Source organism: Cucurbita pepo, chromosome 10 (assembly GCF_057944985.1).
Source record: "Cucurbita pepo subsp. pepo isolate OVF chromosome 10, ASM5794498v1, whole genome shotgun sequence".
In the NCBI taxonomy this organism is placed as follows: Eukaryota; Viridiplantae; Streptophyta; class Magnoliopsida; order Cucurbitales; family Cucurbitaceae; genus Cucurbita; species Cucurbita pepo.
The window spans coordinates 3753345-3772701 of record NC_141807.1 but is presented as its reverse complement, the minus strand read 5'-3'; the positions used below and the strand labels follow the sequence as shown (position 1 = coordinate 3772701).

General features: G+C 37.4%; 4 protein-coding genes across 7 annotated transcripts; 2 read left to right on the top strand and 2 right to left on the bottom strand.

The window, feature by feature from the left end:
- The first annotated feature begins 3213 nt into the window (after nt 1-3213).
- LOC111804195 (WEB family protein At3g51220) lies at nt 3214-4789 on the top strand. The gene is made up of 2 exons (XM_023688916.2): nt 3214-3469; nt 4231-4789. The coding sequence occupies exons 1-2, from the start codon at nt 3320-3322 to the stop codon at nt 4702-4704; spliced, it is 624 nt and encodes a 207-aa protein (XP_023544684.2). The 5' UTR covers nt 3214-3319; the 3' UTR covers nt 4705-4789.
- Nucleotides 4790-9964: 5175 nt separating this feature from the next.
- On the bottom strand, nt 9965-11279 carry LOC111803708 (protein WUSCHEL-like). Of its 2 annotated transcripts, none has more exons than XM_023688233.2 (3): nt 10742-11279; nt 10537-10619; nt 9965-10446 (listed from the first exon to the last, which is right to left on the bottom strand). In XM_023688233.2, exons 1-3 carry the CDS (start codon nt 11151-11153, stop codon nt 10081-10083), a joined length of 861 nt encoding a protein of 286 aa, XP_023544001.2. In that variant the 5' UTR covers nt 11154-11279; the 3' UTR covers nt 9965-10080. The 2 variants fall into 2 exon arrangements, with proteins under 2 accessions (XP_023544001.2, XP_086983550.1); XM_087127424.1 differs by having other exon boundaries at nt 10763-11278.
- Nucleotides 11280-13533: 2254 nt separating this feature from the next.
- LOC111804096 (RNA demethylase ALKBH9B) lies at nt 13534-18533 on the bottom strand. 3 transcript variants are annotated; one of them, XM_023688783.2, is made up of 7 exons: nt 18393-18533; nt 17491-17686; nt 16074-16664; nt 15421-15506; nt 14952-15262; nt 14790-14861; nt 13534-14689 (listed from the first exon to the last, which is right to left on the bottom strand). In XM_023688783.2, exons 2-7 carry the CDS (start codon nt 17663-17665, stop codon nt 14404-14406), a joined length of 1521 nt encoding a protein of 506 aa, XP_023544551.2. In that variant the 5' UTR covers nt 17666-17686; nt 18393-18533; the 3' UTR covers nt 13534-14403. The 3 variants fall into 3 exon arrangements, with proteins under 3 accessions (XP_023544551.2, XP_023544552.2, XP_023544553.2); XM_023688784.2 differs by lacking the exon at nt 18393-18533 and adding an exon at nt 17805-17960; XM_023688785.2 differs by lacking the exon at nt 18393-18533 and adding an exon at nt 17794-17833.
- On the top strand, nt 18425-19136 carry LOC111804097 (uncharacterized). Its single transcript, XM_087127860.1, has one exon. It carries the CDS (start codon nt 18425-18427, stop codon nt 18965-18967), a length of 543 nt encoding a protein of 180 aa, XP_086983986.1. The 3' UTR covers nt 18968-19136.
- The last annotated feature ends 221 nt before the right edge of the window (nt 19137-19357 follow it).

The window sequence follows — 19357 nt, the reverse complement described above, 5'->3', positions numbered from 1 at the left end:
CTAGCTTGAATGATTATTGTTGATCAAATATCTCAAGGCAAGAACACTTGATTGAGATTCGAATCACTCCACATGCAAGATTGATCATGTCGAGCTTGAATGATTCTACATAGCAAACTAAACTACATAGAATTGCAAATAAACTTAGCTACTGGCTAAAGAAAAGCGCAAATGCTCATTTTACTATATTTTCCAAGTTACTTACAAATACAACATGTATGTAGCCTTAAAATGAAACTATTAAATACATTCCAAGAGTTGTAACATTATTGCTTGATCATAATTAACCATATATAATTGTAACATAAAGGTAAATAAAAAATCTCAATTATAATCCACCTAAAATTTATAACATGAAACTTCATTATTCTTCAATGTGACATGAATTGAAATATCTTTTGATAATTTCAACAATATTTTATTCACAACTTCATTTAAGTATATTGTATAATTGATGTCTTTTGTTTCATATCACCTAACTTAGCCATGTCAACAGAATCCTCAAATTCCCACGTCCACTGATCTAGGGAATGATCATGGATTTATAATCAAATAATACTATCTCCATTGGTTTGAGGCATTTTGTGGAAACCCAAAGTAAAACAATGAGAGCTTATGCTCAAAGTGAACAACATGATACCATTGTTGAGAGTCGTGTTTGTCTAACAATGATAATTTGAAATATAAAAAATTAATGTGAATATATTAAGAAATTAATAAATCCTCTCTACTACCCCATTACTGTGGATTTGTTTTTTTTTTTTTTTTTTTTAATATATTAATAAAAATAGTATTACTTATAAATTTATAAAAAAAAAAATTATTAATTAGTCAACATAGGACTCGTCCGGATCGAATCATAAGTCTTTGTCCTCTCGGATGACGTGGTGGAGTGGAGGGGAGGAAAGGTGGTGGAGAGACATGAGAGAGGAGAGTGTTGGATGATGGAAGTCCCACATCGACTAATTTAGGGAATGATCATGGGTTTATAAGTGAGGAATACTAACTCCATTGGTATGAGGCCTTTTGGGGAAGTCCAAAGCAAAGCCATGAGAGCTTATGCTCAAAGTGGACAATATCATACCATTGTGGAGAGTCGTGTTTGTCTAACATGGTATCAGAGCCATGCCCTAAACTTAGTCGTGCCAATAGATTGATAAATCCTCAAATCCTCAAATATCGAACAAAGAACTCCTAAAGAAAAGGAGCCAAGCCCCTCCTCGAAGGCAGTCAAAAATGACTAAGACTCCAAAGGAGTCGAGCCTCGATTAAGGGGAGGCGCACAAACCTCTTCTCAATGATCATGGGTTTATAAGTGAGGAATACTAACTCCATTGGAATGAGGCCTTTTGGGGAAGCCCAAAGCAAAGCCATGAGAGCTTATGCTCAAAGTGGACAATATCATACCATTGTGGAGAGTCGTGTTCGTCTAACATGGTATCAGAGCACCGATCTTGATATTCCTAATATCAAAGCTCTGTGAAGCCAGCCTCACGCGGTTTCCTCCATCTCTAAGGGTGGCTGCACTTGGGCCTTCGCCCAAGAACAACCAACCCAACTCCCTACTTGGAATGGACGGGCCAGATGAATACTCATAAACCCTACCTAATGGGCTGGGCCAACCTCCAACCACTTTAATGCCCCCACTTTAATGCCCCCATTTAGGTTACAAGCCCGCATTACCAAGCTCGGCGTTGGGTTGGTTGTTCTTGGGCGAAGGCCCAAGTGCAGCCACCCTTAGAGATGGAGGAAACCGCGTGAGGCTGGCTTCACAGAGCTTTGATATTAGGAATATCAAGATCGGTGCTCTGACCCCAAAACAAAGCCATGAGAGCTTATGCTCAAAGTGGACAATATCATACCATTGTGGAGAGTCGTGTTCGTCTAACATGGTATCAGAGCACCGATCTTGATATTCCTAATATCAAAGCTCCGATCGTGGTATTCCTAATACCCCCTTGGACTCAGAGTCCAAGGGGAGTATTAAACCTAAAGCCAAACCCTAACCAATCAGTGAAGCCTTTACCGTCGTCAATCATCCAATATCAAGAATACGTTATAAGCATCTTCAAATTTCTCACCAAGCTCAAAGGTGACATATTCAAGATGTTCGTATTTTCTTTCACAACCTCTCAAGTGATCCAAAGCACCGATCTTGGTGTTATTATCCACTAAAGCATTTATGCATGGACCAAGAAGTGATCAGAATTAAATGGACAAGTTATCAATCCTCAGTCAATCATTGCGGTCTATTTCTAAAGCATTTATGCATGGACAAAGAAGTGATCAGGGAGGATATTCACTTGTTCCAAATCAAATTAAATGGGACAAGTTACAATCCTCGAGTCAATCATTGCGGCCTATTTCTGAGTCTTGCATCTTTCTTGAAAATTCAATAATTTCTTGAAAGTCTAAAAATGCAAACCAATCAAAGGCGGTCTATTTTTTTTTACGGATATTTTCATTACTGAGAAGACAAGAGTGAAAGACAACTCGGGTGTTCTTGACCTACCGTAAAGACAAGTTAAAGACAAGTTGGACGTGATTAACATACACTCTCCAACTTGAGGGGGAGTGTTGAGATATATTATTTATGGAATATATCCTAGATATTATATCATACCATTGTGGAGAGTCGTGTTTGTTTAACGTGGTATCAGAGCCATGCCCTAAACTTAGTCGTGCCAATAGATTGATAAATCCTCAAATCCTCAAATATCGAACAAAGAACTCCTAAAGAAAAGGAGCCAAGCCCCTCCTCGAAGGCAGTCAAAAATGACTAAGACTCCAAAGGAGTCGAGCCTCGATTAAGGGGAGGCGCACTTTGTTCGAGGGGAGGTGTTGGATGATGGAAGTCCCACATCGACTAATTTAGGGAATGATCATGGGTTTATAAGTGAGGAATACTAACTCCATTGGTATGAGGCCTTTTGGGGAAGTCCAAAGCAAAGCCATGAGAGCTTATGCTCAAAGTGGACAATATCACACCATTGTGGAGAGTCGTGTTTGTCTAACAGAGAGGAGTCATAATCTGAAGACACAGCCCGCCAGAACTAACGGAATTAAGATGGGTTAACCACCCGGGTTGTCAACTTCAATCCAACAAAATTCCAGTGAAGTGGACGCGAAGTAAACCAAAAAAGGACTCCCTAATCAATTTCATTAACCTCCTCCATTTTCAGCCCACTCCAAACTCCAAACTCCAGCCCCTTTAAAACCCGCCACCCATCCCATCCATCTTTTCACACCTCCCCAACCGGATAACGTCTATTATAACTTTCCCAATCCCGGAGGTTTCGGCGGCCGCGCTGCAGCAACCATGGACGGAGAAGACGGTGGCGGGAGGCTGGTTGTGAGGGGAAGAGCTGAGATTGACACTAGAGCGCCGTTCAAGTCCGTTAAGGAGGCAGTCATGTTGTTCGGCGAACGAGTTCTGGTCGGAGAAATTTATGGCAACAAAATTAAAGAAGTACGTATTTTAATTTTCTTCTATATATATATATATAAATATAATCTAATTTTTATGTATTTATGTCTATTTAGTTTTTTTAAATATTTAATATATAAGTAATTAGCAATCTACAAATTCACAAAAAAAAAAAAAAAAAAAAAACATAATTTATGCATTATATATATAAAATTATACTTTCAATTTTGTATATCACAAATTTGATAATTTTATAAAATATTAATATCTTATATCTCGTAAATTTGATAATTTTCGAAAATATTAAAATTTGTTGGCTAAATATATAATTTTTAAAATTAATTTTAATTTAATTTTAATGTCAAAGTTCATATACTAAAATTTTAATTTATCTACCATGATTACCTTTATATTAAAACTTTATGTTGGTTTTCGAGTTAAAAATAAAATCGAAAAACCATATTACACATGTGGATGTGCTTTTTTATAATTATTTATTTTGAGTTTTTTTTTTTTTTTTTTTTTTTTTTTTTTTTGTGTGGTTAGGAACGTATATTTGAATTAATTATAATTAATGAGTTGAATTATGTTCTATCTCCTTTGTTACTTCACTTTGAAGCTCATATTTATGTCCAACTCATCATTTATACCCAACCAATATGTAACTAATAAATTACCATCAAAATTGGGGTAATCAAAATGCGTTTGACTGACAGGTTAATTCAACACGGTTATAACAGTGTGACCGATGATTTTTACCACGTAAGATTAATATATGTTAAATAAAAAAATTATATTATCAGATGGCAGAATCCGGTGAGTCGCGGAGCAGAGTAGGAGCCTTAACGGCGGAGCTAGAAGGGACAAAGGAAAGACTAGAGAAAGCCAAAGAAGAGAACGGGCTACTATCCTTCTGCCTCCAATCCCTCACAGACGAGCTCGACCGGACCAAACAAGAGCTCCATAAACTGAAAGCAACAGACCAACAAGAACCGCAGCTTTCACCGCCAACCACAATCCACCCCGACGTTGACGAAGATCTCAAATTCGTCGAGAATGAAAAGGAAAGCAGCAGCAATAATAACACACCCCAAGACAACAAGAGATGCGTGAAATTTGCAAGCCCTCCTGACTTGGACCGTGTCATCGTTTGTAAGGACAAATTGTTGGCCCATAAATCATCGCCCCCGGCTTCGGCTAAGACTCCCACAAGGTCGAAGAAGAAGAATTTGGTCCCTTTGGTTGGATGGCTTTTCGCTAAAAAGAAGGGATATTGATTATAAGGCCGGTTTTATAAACACCTAATATCATTTCAAAACCGACCATAATCTGGTTAAACGGAATAAATATCAATTTCATAGATGAATACGACTCTCCATAATGGTATGATATTGTCTACTTTGAGTAATAGCTCTCATGACTATACTTCGAACTTTGATTATAAACTTATAATCATTCTCTAACTAAGCTGATGTGAGACTTTCACAATAGAACACCGCTTTTCATAGGAAACACTTTTACTCTATAATAAAAATTACAAGACGCTCTTGTAAAAATTAATATACTTTTGCAATTTTACATTTTATTTATAAAATAATATATTTAGATCACTTTCTATAAAATATATTTAAAAAAAATAACTTTCGACCATGGAGAGAATTAATATAATTAAAGTTTTTTTATTTATTTATGTTATATTCTTAATTAGACGTGTAAGTTTAACGGGGCCGTTGGAGAATGAAAACAAGAGCAAACGGTTAAAAAAATAAATTATTTTAAAAGAAATGGTCGGTAAGTCGGCGGGGACGGGCATGCAATGCACGGCCGAAGGTGAGAGAAACGACGCCAAAGCCAACGAAATGTAAATATAGTCCAAATTTTATTTATATTATTACAAAAATAATAATAAAAAAATTTACTGATTTGTGCACATGAAGCCATGTGACGTCCCAATGATACAAAACATTCAAAGAAAGAAGCCCATGTCGGCTGCAGGGGAAATGGCTAGAATGCCCCACGTGGCTAGGCTTGTGAGACAACACATATTAACGAGCCTAGCCACATATTAACATAGGTGTATAATGATATTTAAACCTAATTCAATTTCATTTAGAGATGTGACACTCGAATAGATAAAGAATATATGAATAAATTGATACTTCAAGATTTAAATCATAAAATAATTTTGAAATATTTAATAATTTAAGTGGGTTATTATTGACCCAGATATGATGAGTGATTGTAGTGGGTTTTATTTAAGGAGATGAATCTGGTAGGGTCCATGGGGAAAATAATATATTGGGTGTGTTTGGAATTTTGCAGCAAAAATTGGAGTATGAGCTGACCGTATGAGGACCCATCCACGTAATAAAATTCAACAATATAATAACGGATGCGTATGAAAATTGGGAAATCAAAGAATATGGTTGAATCGAGTTGGCTCTGCACGTTACGAGACAATAACAAACCACCAAAACTCTTCCATTCTTTAATGCCTTCCATGATTTGCTTCTTTACTAAACACCCCACTCACTTTTGCTTTGATGTTATATATTAGATGAATACGACTCTCCATAATAGTATGATATTGTTCACTTTGAGCATAAGATTTCGTAGTTCTGATTTGGGTTCTCCAAAAGACCTCACACAAATGAAGAAAGTATTCATTGATTATAAACTCATGATCATTCCCTAAATTAGCCGATGTGGAGCTTTCATCGTCTAACAGACTAAATATGAGATCCCGCATGGATTGGAGAAGGGGGTAGAAACCTCTCTATAATAAATATGTTTTAAAACTGTGAGGTTAATGACGATATGTAATGGGCAAAAACAAACAATATCTACTAACGGTGGGTTTGGGTTGTTACAAATGGCACAAGAGTCCGACACCGGACCGTGGATTTCTTAGAAGTATGTGGAAATCTCTCTTTGATAAACGGGTTTTATAAACCTTGATTGGGGAGAGGAATGATTGTTGACCTATCTCATAAATGAAGAGAGAAACAAAATATTTAAGTCTCTCTTTAGTAGACGCGTTTTAAAACCATGAGATTGACGACGATGCGTAACGAACTAAATCAGACAATATCTATTAGCCGACAATCGACGGTGCATGGTTTTCAACTTTAAATACAACCATGTGACGATGTTACAACTAAGTGAACATCTAATTAATTAAACAAGGTAGATTGATGTGATTTAAATGGTAATGGACATCTGTAGTTGCCACTTAATAAAGTTGAAATTTCACTTGGTGATTAAATTTGAGCAATATTATAATGGGTATGGGGCCATATGATTAGACAAACACAATAATTAAGAGCTCGAATTAGAAATGTAATTAAAATTAATCAAATTGGCTCACATGTCAATGTCCCATGTCATGGATTCTCATATAAAATACAAGAACCAGCCACCCTTTGCAAATCAAATCAATGGCGGAGAAAACCAGAAGAGTGGCCGGAAAGGCGAAGCTCAGAGGCGACGACATGAAGAACAGCAAGGCCCCACCGGCGATGACTCTGTTCGAGCGCCTCCGTGAGGCCGTTTTTCGCTTCATAATGCTATGTGCTCTTTCAAAGGCTACAAATCATCATTCTGCTGGAGCCGTCTTCCAAGACGACGTCGTTAGACGGCGGCAGTCATATCAAAACGGCGACCACCACCACAGTGAAGCTGTCGCTGATTGCATTGAATTCATCAAGAAGAAGGCGTATTCCGACGACCAGAGAATTCTCGACCGTGGATCAGTGGACGCCGATGATGATATGGCTGTGTCAGTGCCGTTGCCGGTCAGGTAAAAATTTTATTTGGGTAACTGGCGGCGGAGCAAGGGATTGCTTGCATTTCAATTTAGCAACTTCGTGTGTTTGAAGTTAATGTATTCGGTTTTACAGTTTGGCTTTTATAGTCTGATAGACGTGTAATCTATACTTGGATAATAGAAGAATTTATAATTTGGTGTGTAAGAAAATTCTCGTGTGGAATTTTTTCAATAATTTTAATATTAACAAAAAAAAGAAAAAAACTCGGGCGGCACCATTAGAGAGGTTCTGATTTTCCGTTTAAACGGAGAATGAAGAGAGAGTGAGAAATAATTTTTCCGCTTAAATTATACTATTCGTCCTTATCTTTGTCTAATTTTATGTCCCACTTAATTTAATATAAATGTAGTTTTAATATTAGCTAATTTTGAGATTCTAAATAAAATTTAAATTTTTTTTAATGGTTAAAGAAGGCGATGTAATATTAAAATTTAAAATTTTAAGAATAGTGTGGGAAGAATTTATTATATTATATTTGCTTGTCAAATATATCTATTTATTATGATTTTTAAATATATTTTTTTTTAATAAACATTATATGGAAAAATGAAAGTTTTTAAATAACTATATATTAAAAAAAACGAATAATAAAGGGAAAAAATTATATGAGAAGAGGACGAGTAGGTATTTCTTATATACATCTCTAGTCACATGTTTAAAAAAAACGAATTTATAAATTTTAATTTTAAATTTAATAAAATTCATCTTACAAAAGGTGCAGTGTGAGATCCCACCTGGGTTGGAGAGGGAGCTAGAATTTCTTATAAGGATGTGGAAACTTTTCCGTAACATACTTGTTTTAAAACGTTGAGAGGAAGCTCAAGAACAATATCTTAGTGGTGGGCTTGAACGGTTACAAATGGTATCAGAGCCAGATATCGAGCGTTGTATGAGTGAGGACGTTGGTCCCTAGGGGGGTGAATTATGAGATCTCACATCGGTTGAAAAGTGGAACGAAACATTTCTTACTTGAGCGTGAAAAACTCTTCCTAGTAGACGCGTTTTAAAATCGTGAGGCTGAGGACGATACGTAACCAGCCAAAAACGGACAATATTTGCTAGCGATGGGTTTAAGCTGTTACAAATAATATGAGAGACAAATACTAGATAATGTACCAGCAAAGACGTTAGATTCTAGGGGGACAGAAATAGAGTAATAGGTGGAAGAAAAGGGAGGGGTTGTTACAGAAAGAGCTTGGAGGAATATGGGCTGCAGAGAGTGTCAGCTGTGATCAAAAGCAGCAGGGAAGGTAAGGGAGATTTGATACTTTGAAAGTGTCCAAATTGGAAATGAAAAGAAGGAAAAGGGCATGCGTGGGTGGATGTCATTTGGGCCATGTTACTAGTAAAGAACATTACGTAGTGGAAGCCTGAAAAAGCTTTGAAGATGTTCATGGATCCACAGCTGAATTTGAGTGTACATACCCACCAGCCATGAATAGAAGGTTAATCTTGAGCTATTTAGACTGACACTCAGCGCTCCCCAAAAGACATTAGAGTCAATGGAAAGCCATAAAGTATGACAAATTGTCAAACCAAACAGAGAAACGCATCCCCGCCCAAAATCTTTCTGATTGGGACCTTATTTTAGACGCATGGTGGGATGAAATTAACAACATAGTGTCTACCAACCTCTTTTAAATGCAATAAAAATAGAGTATGTTTTTTTAAAGATAGATTAGAAGAGGTGAGCGTGGGGGGCCATGACAATGTGGACGTTGAAAGTATATGAAATTGGAAAAGTCGCTCTTCTAGTTGAAAGGTCTTAAATATATAATGCTGTTCTAGGCGCTATTTATAAGAATATGAAAATCTTTCCTTAACCGACACATTCATTTAAAATTTTTGAAGGGAAGTTCGAAACGGAACAGTGACCTTATTACATTAAGTCATTGAGCCAGACATCGAGCTGTGTAGGCCTGGTGTGTTACACTTTCACTCTCTCCAATCTACAAAAATTCCAAAATTTTAAAATATTTGTCGGTTAAGTTTCAAAACTCCAATTAACTAATTTTAAAAAGTGTCACTTTTAAATCTATGAATTTTATGTTTAAATATAAGTAAGTTAAAAGGTGTGTCTAATAAATTTATAAGCTATTTAAAATTATATTAAACCATTTTTTAAATTAAAATATCCATTTAACACAAAATTACACCTAATATTTGAAAATTTAGGATGAATTTAGCCATGTTTTTAATAGCCACCAAAAGGTTGGAATTAACATTAAAAAATAAATAAAAAGATAACTCTCGAAGAAAAAAGGTATAATTTTCTTAAAATAATGGTTTTATCTTTAAAATATTAAAAGGGAGATGTCGGTTAGTCAAATTCGGACAATTTTGGCAAATGTTTTTTTTAATAATATTGTTATTGATCAGTAATAATAATAATCTTAACGTTTATTTTCTTTTTTATACCTATTTATCCTCTGTATACTTTAAAAATTTCCAATATACACTCCTAATTATGATAGTTTATAATAATACTTTTCCTATAAAAAAAATTAATTCACATAAAAAAAACTCTTCAATAATTAATAATAAAAAAAAAAACTATTAATTTTATATTTACATTGATATTTTATTTACGGAACTATTTTTAATATTAATTTTTTATATGAAAATTATTTTAATTGAGTGCAATCAAAATTGTTCATAGTTAATCCACACATCCAATTTCCACGATTGGGATCATAAAGTAAGAAACAAATATATTCTTAATATCACTTTGAGTACGTAATTAATTAGAAATTACTACCGTTAAATATGCTCAGCTGGGATTAACATCATAATTAATACAAAACCACTTTGTCGGTTTAAGATTAATCACATTCCATCATCCGGTGAGATAGTGGCATAAGATTTTAGGCTGAGCTCGAGGGAAGTTCGAGAACCGGCGGCGCCGTCATCCGAGCTGCCATACCAAGTGGTGGTGTAGAAGCTGTCGGAATATTCCTGTCGCATGCTGCAGAATCCACTAAGATTCCGATCACCACCATGGATGGGGAAGAGGGGGAGAGTTTCGATCTCTTGTTCCTCCTCCTCGTCTTCCATGTATTCTTCAACATATTTTGTCTTTTCAAATATATCAGCCGCCGGGGAAGAACGCCGATCGACGCCGATCCATGATCCCATGTTGTGGCTTCGAGACCCAATTACGCTGCTACTTCCTCCCGACAATATCGAGCACTCCTGCAGCAGCAGAATCAGAAATTCTCACCCAAATAGACAAAAAGTTCACTTTTTTTCGTTAAAATCATATTGAATCCTAAAAGAGCTTACTCTGAAACTGTTGTCAAAAGTGGAAGACCCATATCCGTAATTTCCCATATGCCCCACGGCAACCATAACCGGAGAAGAAGGAGCTGTACACATAATGAACACGTAACATTGTTAGGAATCACGACTCTCTACAATAGTATAATATGGTTCATTTTGAGCATAAGTTTTAGTAGCTTTGCTTTGAGATTTTTCAAACACCTCGTACCAATAGAGACGTATTCCTTACTGGGTCGGTATCTGTTGTGGAACGAGGACGAGGAATCTTGAGGCTTCCAAAGAGTGGAAGGAATCAGGGAAGGATGTTGTTGTGGCTGTTGTTTAGAAAGATGATGATCAGAACCAGAAGTGAACCGTTTTTTCTGCCTCTCACGAGCCTTATGGTTCTGAAACCAATAAAAAACGTTCTTGCCTTCAATTTTACCGTACTGTCTAAGCCTAGCAGAGATTCTCTGAATTTGATCAGCGCTTGGGGACCGAACGCCATTGTTGTAATAAAGCTCCTTCAAGATTCTAATTTGGTCGGTTGTGGGAGTCCACCGCGTGCTGCTTTGCCTGCACAAGAACCCCGCTTGGCCTTTCCCATTGCTGCCTTCCTCGTTGCCCTGTTTGGGCTCCATTTTCAAAAAAGGAAGAGCTTTTATGAATGGATATCTCTGGAAATGAAATGGGTGCGCATGAAATAGAGGGGATTATAATGGGGAGTGGCACATGGAGCGAAATGGATACTCTTTATGTGTGTGTGAGAGAGAGAGAAGATGATCATAAAAAGGGAAGGGACAAAAGAGGGCTTAGAAAGAGTAGGGATCAGTGGCCTTTTTTTTTTCTTTTTGTTTCTTTTCATTAACCCCACCAAAATTATTTTAGTAGAGAGGCTTTGAATGAATGAATGAATGGGGCTGCAAAAATTATAGAACAGTTTAGTTCTTAACCATGAAAAGCTAATCAAGATTAAGGGTTAATCTTGTTTTAGAGTTTAGGGTTTCTATTTGAAGGGCTATTGTACTTGGAAGTTTAGGGAGGCTACCCTCCAACCTTCCCTCTTTGTATGGGAAAGGAGAAGATACTCTGTTGCATAAAGTACACCCATTGAACCTCTATGACAGTCAGCCTTTATTTTTTTTAATTCATTATTTTCACCCAATAATTTTATTTTTTTTTGAAAAAAAAATATAACCCTATTCTTGTATTTACAAATATGGGAAAACCCAGGTGTCAAAATTTAATTTTTCTTTTGAAAAAATGGATCTTTATGAACATATCTATTTGGGTCTGAAGGGCTTCAAGAACCCTAAATGGGTTCTGAAGCGTTTATAAAGATCCTTCAAAATTGTAAGAAATTTGTGGTTCTAATATGGCTGCAGTTATTCTCATCAAACCTGAGGGTGGTTGCCTGCACTTTGTTGTTCTAAATTTGGGTTAAAGAACAAGAACAAGAAGAACCCTAATTTCTAATTCTCTCGATTATATGATAATCCACCGACCAACCCAATGGTTTAACTGTGGAATTATGAATATATATGTTGAAGATTGTTGGGAGAGGAGTCTCATGTGGCCTAATTAAAAGAAAGATCGTTAGTTTGTTGGATAAGGAATACTATATTTATTGGTACCATGCCTTTTGAGGAAAACTAAAAGCAAACCCACTAGAATTTATGTTAAAAATGGACCGTTCCTATATATATATCAAACTGTAAAGGAGAACCCTAATTGTATGATGGAAAACTTCTCGGTTCTTCGTTTATTGTTCTAGATCAACGCAAATCCTTATCTCAACAAAAAAATCCTTAGTCTTTTTGAATAGTCTATTCTAAAGCAGAAAAATAAATACACCTAATACCCTCTCATAGAATTAGTTAGAATCGATCTAATTCTTTGAACAATCGAATTTTTTTGTACTTCTATTAAATCTTCCGTTTGCTTCCTTAAGCGACCTTTAAGAGATTGAGGTTGAGTTGAGACTCCTGCATACGATTAGTCAACCTTGTCGCGGCAAAAGGGTAAGAAGAAGAAAAATGAGATGAAGACATACCCATTTAGCACAATAGAAGACAACCGCAGCAGGAGGAAGGTATTAAGAAAGATGGCCACTGGACGAATACATGCAGGCTGCCCATGTTCATTTCTGTGTGGTTGATTTTGTTTTGTTTGATGTTTTGTATTCTTAAAAAGACAAACAATCATCAAATTCCAAAACCCAAATCAGCTCTTTCTTATTCAATTTGATGATTTGGTCTGAATTATGTTGTCTCAGACAAACTTTCATCGATTTAGATTTGAAGATCGTTTTGTTGTTGGTTGTTTTTTTGGTTCTTATTGGTAAATGTGAAACACAACACAACACAACACATACATACGGCTTCTCCTTGAATTCATCCTGTTAACTGTCTCATTCCTTTCTCTGTTTCTGTCTCTGTCTCTCTCACACATCCACCTTTTACATAATTTGTCTGATTTTGACACAACCATCATGAGATATGCCTTTCCTTATCATGCATTTCCATGGGGTTTAGAGCCAGCAAAAACCAGATCACTTCAAGACAGATAAAGATCACAGTGTGGGTGCTTTTTGTTTTATTGGCCAAATGGGTTTCAAAGTCGATCAAATTTTAAGCCTTGGCTTTGTCAGTGGAAACACTACACCCTCTCTCTCTCTCTCTCTCTCTCAATCCTGAGCAGCTTAGCTCATGGGGGGAGTCCCTTTTGGTGGGTATACAGCCATAGCCTTTTGGTACACTCTCCCTTTTCTTCCGGGTAATCATAATTCTCCTCTCTCTTACTTTCTCATCCATATCACTCAACATACATCACAGTATCATTCCATATCTCTCTACACCCCTATCTCTCTCTCCTAAGGATAGAGACTTGTAGTAACCCCATAAAGAAAACCCTACCCACAAGCCTTTAGGCCAAATATTATAAGAAAAACTGATATTGGGTTCAGTTTGTGGACAAGAACTATAAAGGGCAATTCATAATTACAAACTCCTTGTAGAAACAAACCAAGGCAAACGTATAGGAATAATATTGGTACTAACAGTTCAGTTAATAAACGCTGAGAAAAGGCCAGAGAGAGAGAGTTCTTCAGTTCTTAAAACGAACTGAGAAACAGAGGGAATTAAACATCCAAGAGGATCATATCAACAAGATATGATAATATACAGATAATGATATTCAAGTTCCAATCTTGGAATTTGATGGCTACTCCACTCATAAACTTTGCTGCAGTCTTCAGATTTACTGCCAAAGAAGAGTCCCTCCAGTGGGGTCTATGACTGATGCAGGCCCATTCTAAACTTCCATGTAGACTACCCTTTTCCAACGTTGATTTTCATGGTCCCATCTGAAATATTTTACAATTGAGGAAGTGGGTTTTAATGTGCATTTACCTGAAGCAACAAAATCGCCTGCCATAGCTATCTCCAGTTCATTCTGCAGAGCTATGATCCCTTCAAAATATTCAGAGTCCTACAAGTTCATCTCTTTAATGTTAGTCTCAAATTCGACTTTATAGAAGATGAACGATCCTCTACTCAATAAATAAACCAATATGAACACAAAATCTTGCTATATCTCCTCGGCTTAATCATTGTTCGATATAGATCCATTTGAGAATTCGCCTCACAGTTGTGCTCTGAATCGATCGGACACTCCCTAGTGCAGGAACTCGAACTTTTTACATCTTTTGAGTAACAATATAACAAAGGACTGTGACAAATATGACAGCATCTAAACGTGTTAATAGATGCTTGGAAAATTCTTGGTACACAAACAAATAACAACTTGCAGCTCTTTATGTATAACTCTAACACCCAACTATCTGATGTGAAGAAAAAATGGGACTGTTAAATGATGCCACTCTTCAGCTGTCTAGATTTTTTCTCTGCTCCTCCTATCTGCTGAGCTATGTCGACCTCTACCTGGATTGCGTGAATCAAATCGAGTGTCGGTTCGGTTTCCAGATCCCCTGGTTCTCATATGACTACCCCTCCTAAATGGCTGCCTCCTTATTTCTCTTTCTGATGATACAGGAGACGTTGGTACATTATTTTCACTTGCTTCATAGGGCAATGGTTGGATTCCCTGCAAATCCGGTTCTGGAGCATACTCGATTGGTATTTTTGACCCATCCATTCTTCTAAATGTAATTGATATCCTAAAATAGACCAGAAAAAAAGCTAGCTAGGTTGGATGACTATCAAGTAACGAATCGGGGCCTACTATAATCATAAACGAGCGAACTACATGAATTATACCTCTTTGTAGGGACTGCAGGTACACAATGTTTAGCAACATCAGCTCCATTTCCATTTAACACAAGAACAGACCTGCGAGAAAATGAAAAACAATGAGATTCAAAATCTAATGCAATTGACAACCTGCACAAGTGAACATTGTCGACTGCCTGTTATACGTACCCCACAGGTAGAGGGATTGCAATTGGCCCAGAAAATTCACCTGGTCCTACAATAGAAAGGTTTGTTCCAAAAACAATATTGCATTCACTGAGGAACGATACAGTGCAAAACGGTCTGACAAAATCGTGGCTGTCAATATGGGGAGGAATACAGTCCCCTTCGTCGTAGATGTTCACAATGCAACTATTAGGAACACATGTTGGAGGAAGCACATGCCACCTAACCAACCTTCTAATGATCACCTTAAAAAGAGAAGGTATTGGGTCCACAATTTCGCTTCTAAGAATTCCAGGAGGATTGCCATTTTTATCCTGTCATTAGAATTTTTGTTAGAATGATCTACCCTTCATTAAACATGATACTCTACTTTGGGATAGTAGCCAAGCATCACAATTGGTTGAACCTCAAAAATGAAAAATTAAATGCAATTCAAAAGAACCACACCAACTTAGCAATCAGATAGACTCACAGGTGCATAATTGTAACAGCACCCGAACTGCAGAGTCACACGTCCCTTCCCCTTCATCCACTTTTTCGGAGCTGAAAATGTTCGTTCTGCAAAAAATTAAAAAAATGGTAAATGTGGCATTGTGTTCAAGTTACGTTTTCAATTATAAAAATGGGGGGGGGGGGGGGGGGGGGGGGGGGGTGACAGAGTTCCTGCTACGTATCTTCATTACTTGCCCTCATGCTTCTCATTTGGGAACCATATCCTACTGGCTCTTAATTGGCACCTAGCTCTACCGGGAGAGTTGATCACTTTACTTGAAGGGATACTCATCAGTCACCCTTTTAGCAACGAAGAGGAAGTCCTCTGGAATTGCTTCATCAGAGCCTTTCTTTGGCTGGAGGGCAACCATCACATGAAGGATATAGCCACGCATTTGATGATTTTGTGGATCATTTAACTTCTATTACTCTCTCTTGGCATATAAATTAAATCCTCTCTTAAGTTCCTACAACCTAACTTCAGATATTGCCCATTGGAAGTGTTTTTTGTAATTCATTTAGCACATAACTTGCCTTCTTTTGTAATTTCATCTTGTTAATGAAATGAATGAATCAATGTTTCTCATCCAAAATAATAATAACAATAAACATGATGCGAACGGGAATAGTTACCTCTTAATTCTCCTTTCTTGCCCATCTCCTGAAGTGAATAAATATGATCAACTATTCTCTTCTGTTCTGCAGCACTAAAAATACCTGTATGAAGCTCAAGTCCTTCAAGAATATTTACTAATTTCCCTTTAAACCTCTCCAGACAAATAAAATCTTTCTTCCGTCCAACATTTATGAACCTGATGTGCTCTCTCTGCTCTCTAGACAGCTTTGGCTTCTCAATAACCTTTGATATTGTTAATTTCCTTGTGGACTCATTAACACTGACAACTCTTTTTTCTGATTCATACTCATCTTCCTCTTCTTCTTCTAGTTCATCTTCCTGAGTCATATCAGCCCACGACATTCGAGGCCCTGAGGTCTTGGTGGAAACTACTTTAGAGGATGGTACGCTAGAAGAAGTTTCAGGTACCCCATCAGCTTCATTCCCTTCATTTATGCCGTCCTTCCAACTTCCCAATGAATTTGTTTCCGCTTCATCTTTCCAACTTCCAAGAGAATTTGCATCACAAGCATCGTTCTGATTCCCATTACTCTCATGCATGACTTCAACTGGTGGTGTAGAACTTGAATTCTCGTCGGTACGGGCAGCTACAACGTTGTCAAGTTCAAAAATTCCATCAGATAATCCTCATGATTAAACAGGGGAAGCATCAAGATCATGCAAACCAAAGAAACAGGACTATGTAAATTATCAACACACAGACGCCTCACTCTTTTTAGCAAAGCTCTAATGCATTAAAAAAAAAAATATTCGCTTTCCTTGGAACTTTGCGATTGTGTGACACCCACTTCTCAGCAGCAAGTGAGTTAATCCAATTTGTATTTGAGTCGTCTACGGCCAAACAATGTATGCTTAAGCCTCCAACCCCGATTTGAGAAGAAGATTTTAAAAAACGGGGGCAAAGAGATATTGAAAGAGTGTTTGAAAGCAATATTAAGAGATTTTGAAAGCGATGTTATATGACATACGAGTAAAGGCAACACAACGGAGTTAAAGTAGTCTATAACTTTTTCTGGTAGGGAGAATTTGACAACGAGTAGTATCCCTTTATGGTACATTTTGGGGTGATTCAGGTCTAGCCGACCTAAACGTAATTTCGTCGAATAGTCATACCATCCCTTTATGGTACATTTTGGAATGACTCAGGTCTAGCCGACCTAAACGGAATTTCGTCGAGTAATTGACAACTAGTCACACCCCTATAATACATTTTGGGGCTATTGCATACAAATGACCTCACTTTCATGTCTATAAAAAAAAATAATATCGATTCCCCATCTCATTAAAAGTTAAAAATTTTCCCCTTCGAATACTCAATTATTTCAAAGAGCCTAAAATATTAGATGAGTTTTTTCTCTAACGCCCCTCATGCAACGATTTATTACTAACGAATAGAAAGCAACAAAAGAATACCTGGGTCGAGGGCGCGGATTCGATCCGAGAGCAATTTGGTGCAGTTCCGGCAGAGATCTCTCGAAAGAAACGGAAGCCAAGTGGTGAGAAACTCAGAAGCGATCCGTAGCTCTGAGGGCTTGTAGTTATGAAGAAAAGGGTCTTCCAGTTTCAAATGCTGGTGACTAATCGCCATAGGCAAGTGACGAACAATCAACTGTAAACAACGGAGACGGTGGTTGAGAAGATGTTCAAAAACCAATAATCGTTCAAAGCAAAGCCGAAGAACTTAAGCGAAGCGACGGTGCTAAAACTCAAAATTACGGGAAACTTGCTTCGTGGACCGCAAAATATAGAGCGAAATTGCAAATGTTTTCCTTATTCAACAGCGGCAAATGCCAAGTTCGGAAGAGACGTACAAAAAACCGCATCGGATTCTCATTCGGGTCGGATTCGGATTCGGATTCCTATTCCTACCCGTTCCTCCAATTTTGGGCCAGGCCACTAAAAGAGCCCTAGGTACTTACTTTATTGAACCAGAACTATAATATTTTTAAAATGTCCATTTTATCTTATTTTAAGTAGTATTAAATGATGACATGGCACATCGACATTGATTGGGTTTTGCTGACGTGTAATATTTTGAATGATGTGGCTAGCAAAAGGAAAAGAGAATGAGAATAGGGGAGAAAAAGGAGCAATATAAATATAAAATTAATAAATGTTTGCCACGTCATTTACACCACTACACGTCAGCAAATCCCAATAAACGATTAATGCTCATGATTCATTGGGCCAGTCCAATAGAAAGCCCAATACGAAATTATCAGATCCAGGTCCAACTAATTTTGACTGGGCCGAATCGCTTGGCCCAATAATTCTCAGCCAGAGAAACGGAGAAGAAATGGATAAAGCAACTCTACCAGTCGAAGTGCTCACTGCTCAGCAAGAAGCCATGGAAGCGACCAGTCTCCACCGATTTCTGGCGTCTAAACCGCCGCTCTTGACCATCGATCCACATAAATTTTCCCCTACATCTCAGAATCAGGTATTCTTTCTATCTCTACGCCATCAACAGCCTCTCAGGATCAAACCGATCAACGCCACGGACACCGACGGCGACAGCGCGCCACCGCAGGTTCCGCCGGAAATAACGCCTCCGGAGACGGTTGATGTTCGGTTTCGGAAGAGGTCGAGAAGACGATCGAAACAGGAGAGCGAGGATGGAGCGGCGATGGGGAATGTGCGGGCGAGAAAGGCGCCGGTGGAGATTGCTTCCAAGAAGCCGAAGAAATGGGAGGAGATGGACTTGGCGGAGAAGGCGACGGAGCTGTATATGGGAGAGAAGGGTTTGTTGTTTTGGCTAAACAAGTTTGCTTATGCTTCCATTTTTATCATGATTGGTGGTTGGATTGTGTTCCGATTTGTTGGGCCTTCGCTCAATCTTTACCAGTTGGATACTCCACCATTATCTCCGACTTCCATTTTCAAGGGCTGATGATCTTCGGAATTGCCTCTTTTTTGTCGCAATCTTTAATCCTTTTCATACACATTCTCTTGCGGCTGCTCAATTATTATTCTATCGTTGTAAATTCTTGTTCTAGGGATTTCTTAACTGATAAGTGTTCAGGGAGAATTCGGTGATTATGAATTGGGTTTTTATTGAAGATTATTGGGGTGAGTTGGCAAATCTAGAGAATGGTCTGAGTTTATAAGTAAAGAAATACATATCTATTGATTGGTATGATCACTTTTGGAGAGCTCAAAACAACGTCACTAGAGCTTATGTTCAAAGTAGATAATATTTTACTATTATGTGCGGACAATATCATTCCATTACGAAGAGCAATAATTTCTAACAGTTTCAAGCAGAAACATTCATTTAACT

Coding starts and splice junctions, on each gene's coding strand:
- LOC111804096 (XM_023688784.2), bottom strand. CDS start 17,900: ATGCGGTTTTTTGTACGTCTCTTCCGAACTTGGCATTTGCCGCTGTTG. Junction 15,507..16,073: donor CAAGAAAGGAGAATTAAGAG/GTAACTATTCCC, acceptor AATTTTTTGCAG/AACGAACATTTTCAGCTCCG. Junction 14,862..14,951: donor GCAATCCCTCTACCTGTGGG/GTACGTATAACA, acceptor ATTTTCTCGCAG/GTCTGTTCTTGTGTTAAATG.
- LOC111804195 (XM_023688916.2), top strand. CDS start 3,320: ATGGACGGAGAAGACGGTGGCGGGAGGCTGGTTGTGAGGGGAAGAGCT. Junction 3,470..4,230: donor ATGGCAACAAAATTAAAGAA/GTACGTATTTTA, acceptor TTATATTATCAG/ATGGCAGAATCCGGTGAGTC.
- LOC111804097 (XM_087127860.1), top strand. CDS start 18,425: ATGGAAGCGACCAGTCTCCACCGATTTCTGGCGTCTAAACCGCCGCTC.
- LOC111803708 (XM_023688233.2), bottom strand. CDS start 11,153: ATGGAGCCCAAACAGGGCAACGAGGAAGGCAGCAATGGGAAAGGCCAA. Junction 10,620..10,741: donor TAAGGAATACGTCTCTATTG/GTACGAGGTGTT, acceptor TTATGTGTACAG/CTCCTTCTTCTCCGGTTATG. Junction 10,447..10,536: donor CTTTTGACAACAGTTTCAGA/GTAAGCTCTTTT, acceptor CTGCTGCTGCAG/GAGTGCTCGATATTGTCGGG.